Genomic DNA, 22,367 nt, shown 5'->3' with positions numbered 1-22,367 from the left:
GCGGAGGCAGTCGCTTTGCAGCCGAGGCTTGAAGGATGAGGGTGATTGGGAGGAGAGGTGGGAGGCAGGGCCCCTGGGTGTTGGGGCTCTCGGAGTGTGTGAGGGTGGCCTGGGAATGAGGTGGCAATGTGCGCGTGGCTCTGTGCGAATGGGGGGAGGTTGTGTGTAGGCTTGGAGGAACATGTTTGGGGAAAAGACAAGGCCGGAGGCTGCTGCGGGGTGGGGGTGGGGGGTGTGTTGTCCTCCCGCCCCGCCCCACTTACGCCACTGCGCGGTTCCGCGGCGCCTTTACCGGAGCCCTCCCGCCGGGCTGCATGGCAATGGGTGACCGCCAGGGGCCGCTGCCTCCGGTCCCCGGTGCCCCCGCCCCTCTCCATTGGCCTTTGTTGCCGTCGGAGCGCCCCGTTTGACTCGTTCCCGTCCGCCCCCTGGGCCTGGCGGTCGCGCCTGCGCACTGGCAGCTGGCCGGGCGCTCGCAGGGGGAGCTGCTGCAGGCTCCGCGGCGGCGGCGGCAACGGAGGCTGCGGGGGCGGCGGCGCGAGCGGCCGGGCTTGGGGGGGCAGCCGAGCCCGGCCCGGGAGCCCAGGCAGCAAACGTGCGGGGTACCTAGGCCCCTCACGCTGGACTCCACAGTCTCCGGGCCGCCTGATCTCCGCACGGGTATATGGGATGGAAGCGGGACCCTCGGGAGCAGGTAAGGGCCCCCAGGAGCGGGGACGGTGCATGCTCCAAGGACTAGGGGACTCTCGCGTGAAGAACAGGATTTCGGAGTGAGGAAGGGTTTCCTGAGTGGGGAACGGGGCTCTTCTGGGATGGGGGGCCCAGTTTGAAGGGGGCTGTGTGCAGTTCCGGGGGAAACCTTGCGAAGGGAAGCTCTGAGACGGGGGCCATTTATCAAAGGAGCCTGTATGCACTCGTGGAGGTGGGAAGTGCTTTGGAAGAAGGGCCTGAACGCACAGGAGGACTCCTGGAGGTACCAGGAGGCCTTGGGAGAGGCCCGGCAGGTGGCAGGGGGCGGGCTCCAGGTGTCCAGGAGAGGGGGGTCGACACAAATGGGCCCAGAGCTGCCGCATGCCCTGGGCGGGGGCTCAGCCGGTATGGGTTGGGCTGGGTTGATGTCTTTTGGGAGAAGGCGCCAGAGCTGGGCTGTGAGCTCCGCCCCAGCCGGGCCTGACGTGGGGGCGAGGGTCAGGGGGCAGTGGGTGGGGATCCAGCCCTGGGATTCCCCCCCTTAAGTCTGGGAGCTGGAGTGGAGGCGCCGGAGCATGCGCGGAGGCAGCTGGAAGGGGCTGCCCGATGTGGTGGGGGCGTGGCCGCCCGAACCCCACTACCCCTAATCCCGCCAGGTTGACTTGGTAAAAGGAGCGCGCTGATGGGGTGTAGTCTCTCTTAGGTTATACTAGCAGGACACAAATGGAAATGGGTCCCTTCCCCATCTTGGGGGTCTTTGGCTTGGCTCTGAAACCTTCAGTCTCAATTTGCCAAGAATAGGTTGAGGGAAATGGACAAGTTTCTTCTTCTGCCACTAGGATGAGGAAAGACATGGGAGCAATGTTTTAGGTTAGGGACAGGTCCTACTTGAAGACAGGCCCTAGAGAATGTATTGGTTGCTGAGGGACCAAAGCCAGGACCAGGTTTCCGTAGAAGGGATTGTTTGCCTGGTTTGCATGTTTCTGGTTCAATAGCGAGCAGAGTTGGGATCTTTTAATCCAAGGATAATGACCTCTCTATTTGAATGTTTCCTGAGTTGACAGCCTAATCTTTCTATGCCTTAATGTTTTTATGGTTGCTGTCCCCTACTGGGTATCTTTTCTTTTTGCTCTCTCTGCTCCCCAGAAATTGTCAGAGCCATGTTGTTAGACCCAGCGTTGTCAGGCTAGCCTTTTGTCATATATAAGTTGTGTGGGGTACGGGGAAGTTTATAGCCTTCACCATAGTGTGTCCCAGGTGATAGCCTTAACTTCTCCTTGTTCACAATCAGGAGAAAAGGAGATTAGAGGGGAAACTGAGGCAGGGCTGTCCCAAGAAGGCCAGAGTCCCTGGATGGGGTGAGGGTGGTGGCACCTCCTGTGTTCTGGGTGTCTTATCTTTTTGGTGGGAGGAGCAGTCTGGACCTGGGAATCTTTTAGATCTTGTCTCACTACTTCCATTTGATCTGGAGGGGAGAATAGAATTTCCATTTGGGACATGAATTTTATTTCATTTGGGACATGAATTTCATTTCTGGTTGAAGCAAGCATCTTTGTCTTTTATACCAGATCTTATACCCTTAAGGAAATAACTCTTGCCAACTCATTCAAGTCATTCATTCAGTGATCTTTTAAGTATTTAGTGACTACTTTCACCAAGATGGAAACAACCTTGTAAAGGCTGTATAAGCCTTAAGGTGGAATGCAGGGGGCAACCAACTTCAGAAAACTATTAATACTTCCTTTTCTCTTAGGCTGCTCTCTCCCTTCCATGAACTCTCTTGGTTTTCTGGGCTAGAGACTACTTGCAACAACCCCTGGAGCTAGAGTAGTAGGACACGGAAGTCCAGATGGGTTAATGGGAGCTGGCACCCATACCAGACTGCTTGTGATGTTATTCTGATGAATTCCTAGTGGTCTCGAGAGTGATGAAAAAATTAACGTTCTGTTTTTGGTTGTTGTTACAATAAATAAGCTTCTACGGAAGGAACTAGAGCCTGGTATCTGGAGTTGGCTGTAGCCTGATGGGGCAGGCTTTACCTCATCAAAGGGTGTAATTGAAATTCATTCTGGAAGCTGTGAGTAGAGGGATCCCATAAGTGCCTCCTTCCTAGGCTAGGACTATTTTCTTGGAGGTTGGAGGACATAGTACACAAAGCAGTGTATTGTTTCTGGCTTCACTGGGCTCAAGGCCAGATGTGCCGTCTGTGCTTAGGTGTGTTTCAAGCACATATACTGGACTAGGAGCTCCTAGAGGGTGGAGTTGGTGTCTGATTTATCTGTGGAACCAACTAATGTCTAGGCCTTGACACAAGTACATCTTTATTTTTTGAATTGAGTCACATTCCATTGTGAACATAAATGGTTAAGTACATTGTATGGCTATCTAATAATTTGTGTGTACTTAGTGTGTGGATAAATTCTTTTTGAAGAGTTTGTCCTCTTCCTCTTCGCTTACTGGACAGCTAACCCAGCCTTGAGTTTGTCTTTTGAATGGGTAGTCTAGCTTATTGGTAGCTATGTGGGCCTCAGAACTGCAGGGAAGGGGTCCCTGAGCCAGGCCTTTCGGCTGTTACTTTTCCTTCCCAGGGCTGGTTGGGGATGGGGGAGGGGGAGTGTCCTTTTCATAGCCCCTCCCTCCTTGCTTTTGTCTGCAGAGGACGGCCCCGCCCCCTTCCCCCAAGGCCCAAGCTTTGTCCTCCGTGCTGGGGCCCTCATCTGCATCACAAAGTGGCCGTCTGTCCCTGTCTGGGTCTGAAGGGAAGTGTCTCCCTTTCTCAGACTAAAAGCTGGGGGCAGGGTGGGGTTGGGGGAACTTTGTACTGCCGTAAGACTTGCAGGAGGATGGGGTGGGAGAGAGGTTCTCTCTTCTGCTGCCTTCCCTAGTTTGGGTATGAAGGGGAGGGTGGGGGCCTCCCTGTTTTCTCAGAGCCTCCTAGGAATGGAGGGTGCCTAAGGCTAAGCCTGGTGTGTAGTCCTATTTCTGAGGAAGAGAAGCCTGTGAGGCTAGAGTGTCTGTCCCATCCCCCATCATTTCTACCCAGCCCCTAGCTCTAGGGGATGTCTTTCTCCCAAGACTCCAAACAATTATTCAGCCTGGGAGGCTAAGGAGGTGAATGGAATGTAAGAACTTGGGGAGGGGAAGGGTATCTCTTACCAGCTACTTCCTCTAGGGTCTTGTTTGTTCTGAGCTGGATTTATAATTGTTTCTGAGCAGTTTGCAGGTGTGTGTGCGTGCGTGTGCGCTTGTGCTTGTGTGGTCTTTGTGGTGTGTCTACGGTTCTGTTTGTTAATTGGTTTCTTATCTGTGTGTTGAACACCTCCTGTATGCCAGACACTGGAGATTCAGCAGTGACCAAGGCAGATAAATACAGTCTTTGTATCTTTGAAGAACTCACAGTCTAGGTTGGTGAGGGGTATGTGTACGAAGGTAAACTGTCCAGGTCTAAGTATGTGTTTGGATGTGTATGTCTGACTATGGCTTGTATATAATGTCTGTCCAGCTCTTTCTACAGTTGGTGGCCAGGGGCTAGTAGTTAAGCTTTTACTTCCCCAGGTAGCTGAGTTCTGAAGGCCTTTTCTCCCCAGGCTGGGCCTCCATTTCTCTAAGTTTCCCTGTAGGGTAGGCTTGACCAGTGGTTAGAAGGAGACACAGCAGTTAGCTCTGGGAAGCATGCCCCTCCTTGAAGGGGTCTGACCTCTTCCTGACCCCCCCAGCTGAGGATATGCCCCATCCCCCCAGCCTGGCCAACTGTGAAAGCAGATCTCTCTGATAATGGGAGGTTCTCGGCTGTTTTATCCCTCTCTCCTCCCAACTGGGCTGGTCCTCTCTTGGCCAGGACGATAGTAGATGTGGACAAAGGGTTCTCTTAGGCAGTTTTCCTTTTGTCTTCCCTTTCCTCTCAAGCTAGAAAATAAAACTAGGGGCAGCAATCAGGCTGGTGGCAAAAGAGGAGAAAGTAGTGGGAGTTGGCCCAGCCCTAGCCCTTTCTCAGGGGCCTCTGGTGTCTTAAAATTGACCCCTACTGCAACTGTTGGGGCCCTCTGTGTGGAAGGAGATGTGGCCCTGGAGAATCTTGTATTCTTCCCAGAGCCAGTAATCTCATCTTCTCCAGCATGATAATTGCTGCCCCTCCTTCCTAAGTCCTCTACTCTAGCCTGCTCTTGCCTTAGTCACCTATGTTTAGCGGACCTTCATTCCCTAGATTTTTCTTCTTTTGAACTTTTGCTTCGTTCTCTCCCCACTAGCAGCCTTACTTCCTGCCTAGGCTGTCAGCTCTAACCTATCTTGCCCCAGCCCCTATTCCAGCCTTTCCTCCTTCCCAATTCAAGAATTTTTCTGCTGTGACCTCCAGTTCTAGCCTCTGTAGCAGCTCCCTGTGTCAGCCTCTCTCCTTTCCTTGGTCTCCAGAATCTGTCCTGTTAGCCTTTTCTCCTTTTCCAACCTCAGCCATTCTGTTGCCTTAATCTTTTCCCACACATTGGCCTTCTTCCTTGCTTGTTGCCCCACCCAACCCCTTTCCCTGGCACTTGGCCTTCTTTAGGTCTTCCTCCTGCCTGCAGTTGGAGGAGCTTTAAGGTGATGCTTTTTTGTGTGTTCAGGATGGTGATGAGTGAAGTGAGCATCTAGCTGACAGGTAATAGGGTCTGCTGGGTACCTGGTGGAGGCAGATGTCTCAATCTAGTAGAGGAAAGAAAGAGCCAAATTTAGTCCCTTTATTTAACCTGTAATAGGAAGTTATTATGTACTCACTTTATGAATTTAAGATAGATAACAAGGGTAATTTTCCTAACTGGAAGGAAAAAAAATGGCCTGGGTTTTAACCAGTGGAAGTCCTCATTCAGGTTGGGTAGGCAGGAAAGAGGCTTCCCCTACACTCTGCTGCTCTCATGCTAGGAAGTCTTGTGCTTTCTCTGATCTGAGTGGTAAGGAGATTACCAGACTTTACCCTCACCAGGCTTTCTGTCTTGTAGCTGCAGGCGCCTACCTGCCCCCCCTGCAGCAGGTGTTCCAGGCACCTCGCCGGCCTGGCATTGGCACTGTGGGGAAACCAATCAAGCTCCTGGCCAATTACTTTGAAGTGGACATCCCTAAGATTGACGTCTATCACTACGAAGTGGATATCAAGCCAGATAAGTGTCCTCGCAGAGTCAACCGGTAAGTGATGCACATTTAAGCCATTAAGTCAGGTAGTCCTTGTTTTCCTGAGTCTCACAGCCTTAAAAGAATCCAGAGAGGTAAAAGAAAAACTCGTTGAAGGTGGTATCACCAAATTCAAGAACGTTTTCCAGGAAGAGATTCTAACTTAAGGTAAATGTTGAAAAAGATCACTGGATTTGGCTATTTGGAGACTATTGATAACCTTTTGCTACAGCTGTTCCAGTGGAGGAGTTGGGCTAGTAATCTAAGAGTAAGTTAAGGAATAGGGGCTTCCCTGGTGGCTCAGTTGGTAAGAGTGAGTTAAGAAATAAGTGGAAGGTGATGTGGTAGGGATAGTGAGAGCAGATAGCTTTTTTCTAGATAAGTTGACAGTGAAGCATGGGAGAGAAGGAATGTGTTGGCTTGAGAAGATTATAGGGCTCAAGCCTGCTGCATTTCATTATTTGTTGAAATTAATAAATGAAAAATTTTTAAGAATGAGACATGGATATGTTTATAAACCAAGAAGGAGCTAGTGTAGGAGAGGTTAAAGGTACAGGACAGAGAGAAAAGGAATGAGTGGGATGTTCTGGCTAAGGCAGGAGGACATACAGGATACACAATTTGAGGAATTAGCCTTAGAAGAAGTAATAGTTCTTCTTAAAATTAATTTATTTTGTTATTATTTGAAAACTATTCATGCACAGTATAAAAAAAGTTTTTAATATTACAGAAAGAGTAACAGTGAAAAATGTCTCCTATTACCCTGACCTCCAGTCCCCTAGTCCCTTTCCCCAGATGCATTTGTTATTACCCTTCAGTACACTTCCAGATATTTTTCTATACATATACAAGCATATCTGTATACAAACATTTTAAAACACGCGGAATACAGAATCTTATACATCTTGCCCTGCACCTTGCTTTTTCCACTGAGCAACGTACTTTGGAAAGTGATACATATCAGTACCTACAGGTGCCTCATTCTTTATTATAAGATATTTAATAATAATCTCTTCAGGAGCATCTAGGTCAAGTCTAAACTTTTGCTACAAAAATGAAACTCTGTAGACTATTAATAGAGATACATTTTTGCTCTCAAATATGAGTGTATCTGTAGGATAAAGTCCTAGGACTAGAATTGCTGGCATAGTACATTCACCATTTTTGAGGTAGTGCCAGTTTTTGTTTTGTTTTGTTTTTAAGGTAAGTTATACCAATTTATATCCCCATTAGTAAGGTATCCCCCCATATCTGCACCAATTCGATATATTGGATTTTTTAATCATTGGCATTCTGGTAAGTAGAGAATTATATCTTGGTCTGATTTTAAATTGTATTTCTCTAATGAGTGATGTTGAACATATTTTCAGATACTTAAAAATTTATACATAGAAGGGATATTTCAAGTGTGAGAGGAAAGAAAAAGGAAAGGCTTGTGTATATAAATGTGTTTGTTTATATGTCTGGAAACTTGAGGGTGGCCTTGCCTTCTACACTGTGTTCTTTTCAAAATTATAAAAGATGCTTTTTGATCTGAGGTAGGAATGGGTGCTATTGTTCCGGGGGTAGTGGAGAAGGTTTGCCACAACCTACGAGGATGGAAGTGATCAGAGTTAAGAAAAAGATTGCTGGGCAGCACCGAGGCCTAATTGACATTGAAAGCATGTGTTTACAGTTGGCTTCCAATAATATTCTCAGTCTTTTTATCTGGCAGTATTCAAGATGTTTGATTTTGAAAGTGAAGAGGTCAGATGGGTTGGGATTTTGAAGGATAGATGGATATTCTGGAATCTAAATACAGAGGACAGGAAGTGAAATCAAGAAAGAGAGAATAATGGAGAGAAAACAGGATGGTAGAACTAAAGGCTTCAGAGAGAGATGGAAGAGATGAAGTTCTTCTTCCACACTTTATTCCTATTCCAACTCAGGCTTCTTCCTCTACCTTTTTTGATTATCCATTTATCAGCCTGGATTTTTGTTCCTGATTCTGGATGGACCCTGAGATTAAGCTCTTGTCCCCTCGGCTTCCTCTTTTGTTCAGAAGGCACTCACAATCACCCTTTTGGGTCCTTTGGAGCCTTGGTGATCCAAGGACCAAAAATACCACCTGACAGCACGTTAGAGATGTAGAACATCAGACTTAGCTCTAAATCTGCTGAATCAGAATCTGCATTTTATATCTCCAGGTCATTCATATGAAGCTTGAGAAGCACTGTTATAGAGATTAGTAGCTGGTAGGACAGAATTAGTAGCTGGTAGGTAGATGGAACATGGCCTGGACTTTAAATTAGTTCTAGGAGTTTGAAATAGTAGTCTTTCAGCTTCCTCTGGCCTTTCCCATTCTCCACAGGGAAGTGGTGGAATACATGGTCCAGCATTTCAAGCCTCAGATATTTGGTGACCGCAAGCCCGTGTATGATGGAAAGAAGAACATTTACACTGTCACAGCACTGCCCATTGGCAATGAACGGGTACGGTTGAGAGTCATGCTGGACCTGTCAAGGGTCTGGGGAGGGACAGAGCTCAAGTAAGCCTGTTTGGAGTCTGATGTTCGCACATCCCTTTCATTGTTTGTGCTGAGAAAGTGTGTTTTAGGTTGAGGAATGGGTAGGTGCTTATGTTTATTTAGCCTACTGTATGTCTGTCTGTGTCCCAAACAGACTGAGATTAGACTTAAAATAGACCTGAAGGACTTCCTACTAAGTGTGTTTGAGAGGGGCAGAGAGATACACTGAGCCAAGATGGCTGGAGACTTAGGGGCTGGATTTACTCAGAAGTCTTCACTGTGAGTCCTTATCAGCCTAAGAAGCAGATTCTTGGCAAATCTTAGGGGTTAGGGACAGTAGGGGCAGGGCAAGAACATTGAACTGTGGGAAAGCATTGGAAATCTCTCACTCCTTCCTCTTTCCTGAAGGTTGACTTTGAGGTGACAATCCCTGGGGAAGGGAAGGATCGAATCTTCAAGGTCTCCATCAAGTGGCTGGCCATTGTGAGCTGGCGCATGCTGCATGAAGCCTTGGTCAGTGGCCAGATCCCTGTTCCCCTGGAGTCTGTACAAGCCCTGGATGTAGCCATGAGGCACCTGGCATCCATGAGGTACTTGGTGTAGTTAATATCTGGGCTACTAGTGGTGGCAGAAGTGTATGGGAGGAGGAGGGAAGTGAGCATATATTTTAAGGTCCCGCAGTATGCCTTTCAAATAAAAAATTCTTTGAAACCCTACTGTATGCCAGGCAAGTGTGCATATACAATTAGGTGGTACAAAGCTTTGGTCCTGTCCCTTTTAGTTATTTTTGGACCTCACCCCATCTGTCTCTGCAGGGCAGAAAAAGGGTAGAGTCTTGTACAAGGTCAGTCACACAGCTAGTAAAAGATGAGAGCTGGAATTAAAGCCCTGGTGTCCTGCCTTCCAGGCCAGGGCTCCTCCGTGCCCAGGATGCCTCACAGGGTGGGGGCCTGTGCCCGAGGGACCAGTTCTCTGCCTGTCCCTGCCAGGTACACCCCTGTGGGCCGCTCCTTCTTCTCACCGCCTGAGGGCTACTACCACCCGCTGGGGGGTGGGCGCGAGGTCTGGTTCGGCTTTCACCAGTCTGTGCGCCCTGCCATGTGGAAGATGATGCTCAACATTGATGGTGAGTGGGGAGAGCTATGGAGCCAGGGGCACCCTGAGTCCAGTGACCACACTCCCAGCCTCATCCCTCCCAGCTCTGTAACCACACTCCTAGTCTAATCCCTGCAGCCCTGGGAGCCCTCCCCCATCCCTATACCCTATGAGGAAGAGGGTGTAAAGAGCAGTGCCTCCCTTTATTCTGGAAGACAGAATCTGAGTTGAGCTGTACCTACCCTGTCCCCACAGTCTCAGCCACTGCCTTCTACAAGGCACAGCCAGTGATTGAGTTCATGTGTGAGGTGCTCGACATCAGGAACATAGATGAGCAGCCCAAAGCCCTCACGGACTCTCAGCGTGTGCGCTTCACCAAGGAGATCAAGGGTGAGGACCCAGCCAGGTGGGGAGGGGAATCAGTGCTACTTTCTCGTGTGCGCTTCACCAAGGAGACCAAGGGTGAGGACCCAACCAGGTGGGGAGGGGAATCAGTGCCACTTTCTCTTTAGTTCTAAAAGGAAATCCCCTTGGGATATATTCAGGCGAGAGGCCAAGCCTGGGCACATGAGCAACCTTTTCCAACTCTGACAAGCAGTGTGTATATCCCAGGCCTGAAGGTGGAAGTGACCCACTGTGGACAGATGAAGAGGAAATACCGCGTGTGTAATGTTACCCGCCGCCCTGCCAGCCATCAGACGTAAGTTGATGGGCTGCTAAGCCATACCACTGGTGGAAGAGGGCCACCAGGAAGATATTTCAACATACTCCGTTCACACTCTCCATCCCCCAACCTGGCCCTGAGGATGAGCTCTGTGTTTGAAGATAAACTGTAGGAATTTGGCATCCCTCCCCTAACATTCCCAGATCCATTGATAGAGACTCTCCCTACCATTTTTACCTTCTTGGTCTCTACCTTTCCTTCTTGGACTTTTACTGTAGAGCAGGTGTCTCCCTGGCTTCTTTCTCAGTTCTATAAATGTTAGAATCTCTCTGAACTTACTCCTGAAAAAGAAAGCTGAGATCCTGGGTTAGACCTTGGGGAAAGTTGTCACTGATTTCATCTAAAATCTTCACTTCATACTGTGCTGGACCATGAGTGACTACTGTTTGTCAGACTTCACGCTCAACATTAGAAATACAGATGAATCAGATACGATCTGACCATTGTATAACTTGTTTTTCAAATCTTTGGCTTCACTCTTGGAGCCCTGTGTTGCCTCTGCTTTCCTATGAGTGGCAGGAGTGTTCACAGAGGCTGGAAAGGAATGAAGTCAAGTCTGGCTCCATGCATGGTTATAGGTCTAGAAAGGTGTTATTGAATGCTGGACTATGACACCTCTTTCCCTTCCCCCAAACAGGTTTCCTCTGCAGCTGGAGAGTGGACAGACTGTGGAGTGCACAGTGGCCCAGTATTTCAAGCAGAAATATAACCTGCAGCTCAAGTATCCCCACCTGCCTTGCCTGCAAGTTGGCCAGGAACAAAAGCATACCTACCTGCCCCTAGAGGTGAGGCTGCCGAGTAATGGCCGGGCTGGGGAACAAGCATTGTACCTGCACACAGATCGTCAGAGGTCTGTTCTTCCATTTATAGTCTCATCATTTTAAGGCTTGGAAAAGTGATATTCTGAGAGGTCGTTCTGTGAAACGCAGTCATCATTCTTAACTGCTGAATTCTTTACTTCCGTCCTGCTCTCATGGTTTTTCAGGACTTCCAGGCAGAGGCAAAGCTGTATGTATTTACTGTTTAATAAGTAATCAGTTCATTCAGGACAGAGATTTCAGATACCTGCACGCATGTCCTTTATTTATTTATTTACTTATTCATTTCTGTATGGCTTTATTTATAGTTGACATACAATAAACTGCACATTTTACGTGTACCATTTGATGCGTTTTGACATCACTACAATAAAGATAATGAACACTCTGAGATACACTCATGTCCTCTTAATTTCTCTTTCCCTATCTGGAGCTGGGAATCCTAAATAACCTAAATGTACAAATGTACTTTATTTTACAGATATTGGAGGTGAATGTTACCTGTAATGGAAATCCTATTTCCCCAGTCATCAATGCATTCCTTTTGAAAAAGTTTTAACCAAGATTTGTCATATTTTTATGCTTCAGCCAATCTTTGAAATTCTACAATTAAAGAAAGAATAGTAATGCTCTTTAAGTCATAGAATGCAAATGAAGAACCACTAGTCTGTATTTGGTTGTTATACACTAGCCATAATGTTTAGGCCTTCCCTGTTGGCAGCCAGAATGTGTACTGAGAACCTACCTCTGACTGCTTCACTGTCTAGTCCAGTGCTGCTCAAAGTGTGATCAGCAGACCAAGAGCATAGTTATTACCTGAGAGCTTGTATGAAATGCAGAATCTCAGGTTCCGCCTAGGCTTGCTTTATCAGTATCTCTTTTTACAGAATCCAAAGATTGGTGTCAAATATGAATGTTTATGTTGACGAAGCACTAGCCTAGATTACTGTCTTATTCTCTTCTAGCAGTGGGGGTCAGATATCTGGGGGTCAGATATCTGGGACCTAAACCTTCTGTGAGCTTTTGGGATTTCAGAACTAACCAGAGGAAGTTAGGCTGAAGGGAGAAAGAAGAGATCCCCAAACCCAAGAACTCTGACATAGTTAATAGCTGCTGATGCATAGAAAATGAGATGAGGACAGCATGTTCTCTGAGATGTAAGCAGAAGTCTTTAGGGACAGTTCCAGCTAAGTGGATAGGCTTTAGGTAATAGCTATTGCAGCTGAGATCTGTTAGCAAATTGACATGATTTCTGTTTAAACAATAGTTTCCATGGTGAATAACTTATATAATGACATATTTTGATTTTTACTGTTGCTTGTTTATTAACAAATATTTATTGAGCTCCTGCTAAAGTCATATACTCCTAGGTGCCAGGAAGGCAACAAGAGAGGCAGGGTCCTTGCTGTCATGGAGCTTAAAATCTAAAAGGGGAAAATAGACAAATTAAGGTAGTTTCAGATGGTGGTAAGTGTCATAAGGTTGAGGTGAGGTGAGGTGAGGTGAGGTGAGGTGAGGTGAAGTCACTCAGTCATGTCCGACTGAGCTGTAGCTCAGTGGGCTGTAGCCTACCAGGCTCCTCCGTCCATGGGATTCTCCAGGTAAGAATACTGGGGACAGTCATAAACTGGAGGGGGTTGGAGATTCACTTTAGTTTCTGTGGTCAGGGAAGGCTTCTTTTAGGAGATAATTTGAGCTGAGTCCCAAATTATGAGATAGAACCAATCTTTTAACAACCTGAAGGAAGAACCTTTTAGGCATGAGTTTAATAGCAAGTACGTAAGCAGCAAAGAGCTTGGATATTCTTGAGAGAGTTAGAAGGACGTAGTGACTGGCATGTAGTTTATGAGGAGAAAAGTAGGAGATGATTTTGGAGAGAGGTACAGGGTCAAATCATATAGGCTATTGTAGGTGATATATTTTTTTCAGAATAGCTTTATTGAGACATAATTCTCATCCCATAAAGTTTGCCCTCTTAAAATGTACACTTCAGTGGTTTTTAGTGTATTTACAGAGTTGCATAATCATTACCATTGTGTGATTCTAAAGCATTTTCATCATCCCTCAAAGAAAGACCACACCCATTAATAGTCACTTACCATTCCTTTTATCCTCCGCACTAGCCCCTACTAATCTCTGATCTGCTTCTGTCTTTATGGATTTGTCTATCCTAGACACTTCAAATAAATGAAATTATATAATACATGGCCTTTTTAAACTCGCCAGTTTCACTTAGCGTAATGCCTTAAAGGTTCATCTATGTTGTAGCGTATGTCAGAACTCCCCTTTTAAGGTTGAATAATATTTCCATGTATGTATATAACACATTTTGTTTATTCATTTATTGATGGATACTTGGGTTGCTTTCACCTTCTAGCTATTATGAATAATGCTGCTGTGAAGATAGATGTACAAATATTTGTTCTAGTCCCTGCTTTCGTTTCTTTTGAGTACATACCCAGAAGTGGAATAACTGGATCATATGGTAATTCTGTGTTTAATTTTTTGAGGACTCACCATACTGTTTTCCACACAGGTGTACTGTTTTACATTCCCACCAGCAATGCACAAGGGATCCAGTTTCTCCACATCTCTGCTTTTTTTTTCCTAGTGTTGATTCTGTAATTGAAATTATCTCCACCTTTAAATTGCCTTCAAGAGAGCAACCTCACAAATTTTAACAGTTCTGGGTTTTCATTAAGTAATTGACTAATGTGTATTCTTTGAAATACAGAGTTTAAGGGTAGGTGACCTTGTCCTGGTTTTCCCTACCATTGTTCACCATGAACTCTGGAAATTAGGCAGAGAATCAGTACTTAGAGTGTTGGCCCTATGGGAGCAAGTTTTACATTTCATTTCATCTCAGTCCTCACAACAGCTTTAAGAGACAGCTAGTGTTTTTTCCTGTGACTAAAATTAAAGAAGCAGAGCCTTCGAGTGGTTAAGAGTCCTGCCCAAGGTAACGTCATCTAGAATTGGCAAAGCTGGACTTCACACTCAAGTCTTCCAAACCTGTTGTTTCTCTCTCCTCTGCCAAAAGGCATCCTGTTCACAGCTTCCTGAATATCGTGTACATTCAGGAAGCAATAGAGTGGAAATTTTACATATCACTAGAAAGTCTTTTCTGGTCTCCACTGTGTTCTCTTAGGCCCAGTGCAGAGGAACCATGTGGTAAGATGTTCCTCATACCAGCAGAGGACACCGTCAGTCAACAGAAACAGTGATTTCTATAGTCCGAGGGCTCAGCGATCAGCTGTATACTGGGGCTTAAGAACTAACCAGGTCTGCTTCTCCTGGTGTGTTGCAGGATGGAACAACCTGCTGCCTGCTACCATTGGACAGCTGCCTACTAAGAATCCAGTTTGTGTATATTGAGTGTTCTTAGTATTCAAAAAAGTTCTAGGTTGGGTCCTTTGGTAAATAATAATTTATGATACAACTTACTAAGTGTTTGGGGATGGCAACCCACTCCAGTATTCTTGCCTGGAGAATCCCATGGAACCTGGCAGGCAACAGTCCATGGGGTTGCAAGAGTTGTACACGACTTAGTGACTAAACCACCACCACTGAGTATTTACTGTGTTCAGAACTGTACTTGATTCTTTAAGTGCTTTATTTTATTTAGTCTCCAAACAATTGTTACTGTTCTCTGTATTTAACATATGAGCCCTGAACCCACATCTGGCTCTGGATCCTAAGCCCTTAATCACAAAGTGGCTGTTTAGACTTTTGTATTGCACATGAATGTTTTCTAACTTACCTGTCTGTGAACAAGAGATTTTGTAGTTCATTTCTCAGGACTGGCAGCCAGGGCCTTTCTGTGGGGCTCTGGGTACAGGGTAGACTCTACTCAAGCCAGCGCTACCTGTTCTTCTCGTTTCCTTAGGTCTGTAACATTGTGGCTGGGCAGCGCTGCATTAAGAAGCTGACTGACAACCAGACTTCAACCATGATAAAGGCTACAGCTAGATCGGCCCCAGACAGACAAGAGGAGATTAGCCGCCTGGTCAGTGAGGATGCAGAGAAACGTATGCTTGGTTGCTCAGTCATGGAAGTCCCTGGTAGCAAGTAGATGCTTTTCTGCCTTGGCAGGACTCTTAGGAAAACAAGTCTGGATTGGTTACCTGGGACTGCTCTTCCTTCTTGACCCTATAGCTGCTTTGCTTCCTATCTCTTTTTTTCTCCTGTATTACTTCCCTATGTTATCTGCTCCCACTTACCTCATCTTCTACTTTCTCCCCCTTTCTAGGGGTATTCCTTACCAGCCTCAGCTGCTCTTCAGGGGGACCCGGAGGGTGAGCAGTATTGCCAAGCTACTGCTCTCCTGAGATCCCCTTCTTTTGTCTTGCAGATGAAGAATGCCAGCTACAACCTAGATCCGTACATCCAGGAATTTGGGATCAAGGTGAAGGATGACATGACGGAGGTGACGGGACGAGTGCTGCCGGCGCCCATCTTGCAGTATGGCGGCCGGGTGAGCAGGGTCAGGGCCAGACAACGTCTCTGGGGCTTATGGGGGGAGGTTGGGTTGTTACAGCCAGTGGCTTTTGCTCTCCTACCCACCTGGCTCTATTGAAGCTCACCTGGGCACCCCCTCTGCCTATCCCCAGAACCGGGCCATTGCCACACCCAATCAGGGTGTCTGGGACATGCGGGGGAAACAGTTCTACAATGGCATTGAGATCAAAGTCTGGGCCATCGCCTGCTTCGCACCCCAAAAACAGTGTCGAGAAGAAGTGCTCAAGTAAGGAGGTTGAGTGTATGGGTGGAAAGGTGGGAAGGACCCTAGAGTTGCCTAAATTCCTCTACTCCCAAGGGGCCAAGATTTGCTCTGTAGTCTGTTTTTTCTGACTTTTGACTCTGCCCCCTGTGCTTTCTGGCTTAAACTTCTCCCTGCTTCTTTTCTGTCCCACTGTGGTCAGGAGTCTTGATAAGGAGCCATATCTGTGTCAGAGATGATAATTTCAGGACGTGAACCTCCTAAGGGAGGCCTGAATTGTTTTATTGTTACAGTATTTAACATGGGTAGTAAATAGTAGTAGTGATGACTATAATATTTATGCTGATGTTGTACCTAATTTTATGTTCTCTTATTTCATCTTCACAGTGAGTAGTGGTGGTATTTCCATTTTCAGCAGACTGAGGCTCAAAGAGGTTAAGTTAACTTGTACAAGGTTCGCATTATCAAGAAAGTGTCAAATTGGGGGCAAATCAGATCTGAAGTTTCAGAGCTTATATTCCTAATTAGAAATAAAAGTTGAGCTGGTACTCTGAGCTGTTCCTTCCTATGGACAGAATTTGTTCGGTTGGGTCCGAGTGACCTGAGTTAGGTGAACATGAGTTGTAAGGGCCTCTGAGCCACTTGTGGCTGAGTAGCTGGGAGTAGATGACAGCAATGAAGAAACTGATACAGCCAAGCGCTTAAAGGAATCGCTTAGGGGAATAATGGTCTTGAATGAGTGAGTGAGTGAAGAAATCATTGACCCTCCCCCTGCAGTCTTCTTTTTTATTTTTCAAATACCACAAAATTTACCCATTAGAAGTATGCAGTTCAGTTCCTGCTGTCCTTTGAAGTGCTGGCTCTTTGTTTTCTTTGAATCTGGAGTATGGTCAGTGCATTCTGGAGCTGAGAAAGAATCAGTGAAGCTGACCACTTTGGGCAGTGATGGCAATCAGTAGAGATGTGTGCCCTGGTGAGTTCACCTGACCTTGGGATTTTCATAAGAATGGGTCATAGCAGCCCCTGATGAATGTGGAGACTCTGGCCCTCCTCTCCCCTCACAGATGCACAGCTACCTCCATCACAATTATAGTTCTCTTAAATGAGTATCTCTTACCTCCTCTCCTGAGTTCTTGGGATTTTGGCCCCATTTAGGCCTGCTGTTAGCCTTGGGCAGGCTTTGGAGGGCTGATTTCTTAACCAGTATTAGAAAGGCTCTCAACTTTGGCTTTGTGTCACCTTGTTGGTTCTATACTGGGTGTGTTTCTCTCTCATTCTCATGTCTTTCCCCTGTCCTGTCCTTTTGAGGAGCAACTTGTTGTTTGGATATTTTGGGGCACGGAACCTGATAAAGCTAGAATCTTTGATTTGGAAGTAGTCAGTTCATCAGACAACAGCCTTCTTGCAGTGATCTCTGAATGCAGGGGGTAATAAGTGATTTGTACACCTGGGCCAGTTGCTTGTATAGTCCTGGGCTAAAGATTTAAGATTTGGGAGTTTTCAGCTGTGGCAGTGGATGAGATTGTCTACGGAAAATGTGCATAGTGAACAGAGGCTGAAAATAGAATTCGGAAAAACTAGAAAGGAAATAGAACAAATTTCCCACATGTGTATGAAAGAATGGGATCCAGAGCATAGGAAAAGCCATCATTTCCACTGAGACATAAGGGGAAGAGAGGAAGATGGCCATGGAGGTAGAGAAATTGGTAATTGGGGATGGATAAGGGAGTCCTTGGAGAAGGTGATGGCACCCCACTCCAGTACTCTTGCCTGGAAAATCCCTTGGACGGAGGAGCCTGGTAGGCTGCAGTCCATGGGGTTGCAAAGAGTCGGACACGACTGAACGACTTCACTTTTACTCTTCACTTTCATGCTTTGGGGAAGGAAATGGCAACCCACTCCAGTGTTCTTGCCTGGAGAATCCCAGGGATGGGGGGGAGGCTGGTGGGCTGCCGTCTTTGGGGTCACACAGAGTCGAACACGACTGAAGTGACTTAGCAAGGGAGTCCTAGGGTCAACCCTCAGAATTTTTCTTCTGGCTAAAGAGGCCCTGTTACCTCAGCTGTGTCACTTTCAGGACAAGATTTTAAGACAGTCCCCATCCTAGAGTTCTCTCAACACTTTGTGGCCCCCAGCACTGGACATAATATCCCAAGTGTGATCTGGTAATAGAAGATAGGGAATACCACTTTCCTTGAAGTAGAGATCCACTTATTAACGGAAGGTAGTTAACACATTGGCTTTTTTAATAGCTATGCTGTAGTTGTATGCAAAGCAGAGAAGTGGCAGAAACACTCTTAGTAGTCCTTCAGAGCCCTGGTACTTAGTTACATGAAATAATAGATTGTATTTTTTATTCTAGTGTTTATTTGAGAAACTTAAGAAAATAGAGTAATATGGAAAACATCCATGTGTCTATCATCCAGAGTATTGTCATGTTTATTTTATCCTTTGTAAAAAGTAAATAAAATATTTCAGATAAATTTGACAGTCCTTTATATCCTCCGTTATAGTCTCATTTCTCCTTTCTGATGCAGTCACTTTCTTGAATTACTGTAATCTTTCCATCCGATTTATATGTATTATATACCTATATAAGTGGTTTAAAATTTTACACAACCGTTTTGTACTGTATTAATCTCATTTTTTTAAACTGATTGAAAACATTTATTTTCTCACTGCATAGGTTTTCAACCCATCTTATTGATATTTGTGTGCTATATAATAACATCCCTTAAACAATTGCTTTTATTCTCTATTTGTACATTGTTGCTTTTAATCTAAATGCAGGTTTTTCACAAATTGAATTTCCTGCTGCTCCTTTCAGTCTGTCATATTTATGTAGCTTGATTTTTTTTTTTAATCTATTGCATGTGTACCCTCTTTTCCAACTTTGTCTTCCTTTCTTAGGGTAAAGCTCTAAAGCCCAAAGAAAGAAGCTTGTTTAATTATTTGCTCTCAGGCTTCAAATAACCCATAGGGGAGGAGGGAGCACATGTTTTCCCAAGCATCTCCTGTGCTCTGATCACTGTTGGAAGCTCATTTGTTTTAATTTGAGCCAAGAGGCCTTCCTCTTGGACATCTTCCTATTGCTGTAGACTTAGAACACAGGAACCAGCTGCTTGAGTGGGACAGGTGGGAGACTTCGAGAATTCCCGTTTCTCTGGGCTCTCTCAGCTCTCTGCTTATACCATTGAACACTTAGCAAGTCCTACATTGTTCTACCCAACTATAAATGTGGTTTTTACACTAGATGTGATGATGTCTCATTCCTCTTAGAATCTGTTAGTGCTTGTCATAGTGCTGGGGACCTAAGATGGAGGCGTTTGGTTAGAAGTATTCCAGTGGGACTTACTGCCTTTTGTCGTGACCACGCTTGTGCTGCAGGAACTTCACGGACCAGCTGCGGAAGATTTCCAAGGACGCAGGGATGCCCATCCAGGGCCAGCCTTGCTTCTGCAAATACGCACAGGGGGCAGACAGTGTGGAGCCCATGTTCCGGCATCTCAAGAACACCTACTCAGGGCTGCAGCTCATTATCGTCATCCTGCCCGGGAAGACGCCAGTGTATGGTACAGTTCTCTTGGAGTAGTGATTACAGTGATAGGACTCTTCTCAGGGTGGCTCCCTGGAAGATCCTAGGGGTGACTCAGTCTGGGTTCTTGGCCCTAGCCAGAGCCGTTCCTTAGTGTCAGTGCTCCTCTTAGAGGAGAAATATCAACTTGTATGAGCCAGTCAGTCACCTCTGGTCCTGTTTACCTGCTCACCCTCCCTTTCAGTAGCATTTTCTGCAGTCCTCTGTGTGCTGGTGTTTATGCCAGGCTAAGCTGAGCCAGATGCAGAGATCGGTCAGTCCAGGTACCTTTCCTTAGGAGGTGTTGTCTGTCAGGCCACAGGGCAGCACACCCAAGCACAATTTGTGGTGCTTCTGTTGGTGTTCCATTGCTGGGAATGGCTTAGACTCTTTGAGAGGTTTTCCTTCTATTTTTCCTCTCTTTTAAGAATGGAAATGACTATATCCATCTCTGACTCAGTGTTTTTCTCTCACTTTTTTTTTTCCTTCTCCAGCTTTTATCTTCAAATGAAGAGGTGTCTCTCCTCTGATCTTATTCAACCCATGTGTACTCTTTGTTTCTCTTTCATCCTGCTACCTTTGGGACACTTTAACCCTAAAACATCTTTAGAGTGCATTACCACAGTCATGCCATTTCCTTTAGTTTTTTCTTCCTATTTTCTTGCTTTTCTTCAAGAAAAAAAAAAAAAAACTTGAAGAGTTTTTAAATGTGTTCTGTACATTTTCTATCCCCACTTCCTCACCAGCCACTTACTGCTTAGCTTTTTTCCATTTATCTTACCTCTTCCAGTCTCCTAAACCTCCTCTGCAGAGGGTCACCAATGACCTTTCTCCTCTTGACTTCTTGACACTTTCTCCTGTCTCTCCTTAATTGTTTTTGTCATTACCAGGAATGCCTGGCATTTTCCAAAATTCTGTACTCTGCCCTCTTTTTCTCTCTTTTCATTCTCGTGAAATTCTCATACATTTCAGTTGTTTCAGTCATCAACTATTGTTAGATGTTATCATGTATTATTAAGATCTTCATTCAACACTGACCTCTCTGCAGTTCCTATTTCTTCCTTTGACTTTTCTTCCTTCCACAAGAGTTCATTGATCACCTACCGTGTATGACAAGAAACGCTGATAGATCCTTAATACATTTGTGGATAAAACAGTTGTGCCCTTTGCTTTTATAATGTGTTTTGGTGAACTGCCTCTTTAGTAGCTTGTCTTCTCTGTCTACCAGTAAGCTCTTCTCGTTGGTATCACAATTGCTTCTGGGTACCTTTATCCAAACTTTGGGGGCAGTCTGTCTTCTCTTTGTTTACCTCTAATGCTATTTTTTTTTATACAGTGTTAAGATGTATTCCCTGTTCGCCACCCATTCTTCTCAATTTAATTCTAACATTTCTTCTTAAGTCTTTCTTGTATAGATTACTGGATGAGACTTTTTGTGATTGGTACTCTCAAAAAAAAAACCTTCATTAGTCCCTATTCACAAAATAGAAGTTTTTGGGGGCCCTAATCTTAGTTTAACCTTTTCAGCTTCGTATTATACATGTCTTTGCTACATATACCAGAAAGATCACTTGTTCTGGAATTAGATAGAGCTGGATTTTAATCCTGACTATGCCAGTTTACTGTCTTAGGTTACCTAACCTTTCTCAGCCTCATTAGTTAATTATATAAAAGACAGCATCTAACACAGGGTCTGTGACCTAGTAGATGCTCTCCAAATGCGCATTCTTTCTGTGCTTTCCAGTCTCTGGTTTTGCTTAACATCATTTGCCTTTGCCTGAAATATCTAAATACTTTTTTTATTTGCTCTTAGTAGTATCTGTATTTTTCCAGTAGGACAGCCTTTTGGTTAGGTTTCATTCTGGTAATGCCACCTTGCAAGGAGTAATCCCAGTTTCCTCACACACAAATCATCATGTCATTGGTCTCAATGTGATACAGATTAACAGCAAAATAGAAGCAAGCAAGCACAACTTCCAATGCCTGGAAATCAGAAGCTCTTAATTATTTAGTCTTTTTTCCTCCCAAGCAGGTATTTATTGAGAGCCTACCATGTATTGGCCATATCTTGGTGCTAGGACTTCAGCAGCAAAACAGAGTTGTGCCCTGAGGAGTTTACATTGCAGTCGAGGAGCAAGACAAGAAGTGCTATGAAGAAAGGGTAAAGGTGTAAAGAAAGTGAAGGATAAGGTGACAGAAAGAGATAGACTGTGATTTTAGGTTAGACTGTCTACTCTTTTTATGCCCCACCTTGCCCTTAAAATTCTATCTTTCAAATTCTAATTTAAATGTATTTATTCCTGGAAGCTTTCTCTTGTCATCCCACCTTTTTGGATTCATCCAGAAATTGCATCAGGTTGCTGATTAATTAATTGTTTTGAGCATGGAGTGGATCTGATTCTGCTCAAAATCTTCCCTCTGTACATACATACCCAAGGTAGAGCCTTCCACTGACATGATACTCAGTACTTATGAAAGTTGGTTGATCTCCAATCCACATCTCTCTTGGGCCTTAAATTGATGTCCCTTGCTTAGAAAATAAGGATGCTTTTTAGGAGAATTGCCTTGAATAATTAGCCATGTTTCTGGTTCCCTCCATAAAGGGAGAATCCAGTATTTTTGGCCTCCCTGTGTAGTGTAGTGTGGCATGCTTGGAGAAGTCAGGTGTTACTCAGAGTTTTCCCTACCCTGGGCTCAGTCATGTTATACCTCTCTCCAGCTTCATACCTTGATCATGACCTTGGGTTTCTTTCACTTACATGTTCTTTGATTATACCACTTAGGTAATGGGGGCATTTGACTAGGAATTAAGCCTGCACATAAGAGGAGCAGTCAGATTCTTTGAAAGATCCTTCACCGTCCTTCCTGAGAGGCCAAGTGATAGTCAAAACAAGGTCCACATGCATTAAATTGCCCCAAAAGTATAGGAGGACAGTGTCACATTTCCAGTTCTAATCTGCTAACATGCCTCATCCTGTCCTTAGTATTTTTAACTCCTTCCTCTCCACTAAACTGATATAATTTTTTAATGTAATTTTTTTTATTGAAGTATAATATACATATAAAGATCTTTTGTGGTCAATTCAGTGAATTCTCAT

General features: G+C 45.2%; 1 protein-coding gene across 4 annotated transcripts in view; it reads left to right on the top strand.

The window, feature by feature from the left end:
- The first annotated feature begins 459 nt into the window (after nt 1-459).
- Nucleotides 460-22,367, top strand: part of AGO1 (argonaute RISC component 1) — a 36,429-nt gene continuing 14,521 nt past the window's right edge. For 2 of the 4 annotated variants that reach the window (NM_001205899.3, NM_001317187.2), the window contains exons 1-12: nt 492-694; nt 5,664-5,847; nt 8,183-8,303; nt 8,747-8,928; nt 9,328-9,464; nt 9,689-9,823; nt 10,046-10,133; nt 10,795-10,942; nt 14,862-14,981; nt 15,327-15,449; nt 15,586-15,719; nt 19,083-19,267. In NM_001205899.3, the coding sequence (NP_001192828.1) occupies nt 670-694; nt 5,664-5,847; nt 8,183-8,303; nt 8,747-8,928; nt 9,328-9,464; nt 9,689-9,823; nt 10,046-10,133; nt 10,795-10,942; nt 14,862-14,981; nt 15,327-15,449; nt 15,586-15,719; nt 19,083-19,267 (1,582 nt within the window). In that variant the 5' untranslated portion in view covers nt 492-669. Of the gene's footprint in view, nt 695-3,559; nt 3,581-5,663; nt 5,848-8,182; nt 8,304-8,746; nt 8,929-9,327; nt 9,465-9,688; nt 9,824-10,045; nt 10,134-10,794; nt 10,943-14,861; nt 14,982-15,326; nt 15,459-15,585; nt 15,720-19,082; nt 19,268-22,367 lie in introns of those variants that run through there. The other 2 variants (XM_010803634.4, XM_059884563.1) reach the window with 2 other exon arrangements.

The sequence above is a fragment of the Bos taurus genome, chromosome 3 (assembly GCF_002263795.3).
Source record: "Bos taurus isolate L1 Dominette 01449 registration number 42190680 breed Hereford chromosome 3, ARS-UCD2.0, whole genome shotgun sequence".
Taxonomy (NCBI): Eukaryota; Metazoa; Chordata; class Mammalia; order Artiodactyla; family Bovidae; genus Bos; species Bos taurus.
Note: the sequence above shows the minus strand (reverse complement) of the source record. Positions and strands in the feature narration are given on the sequence as shown.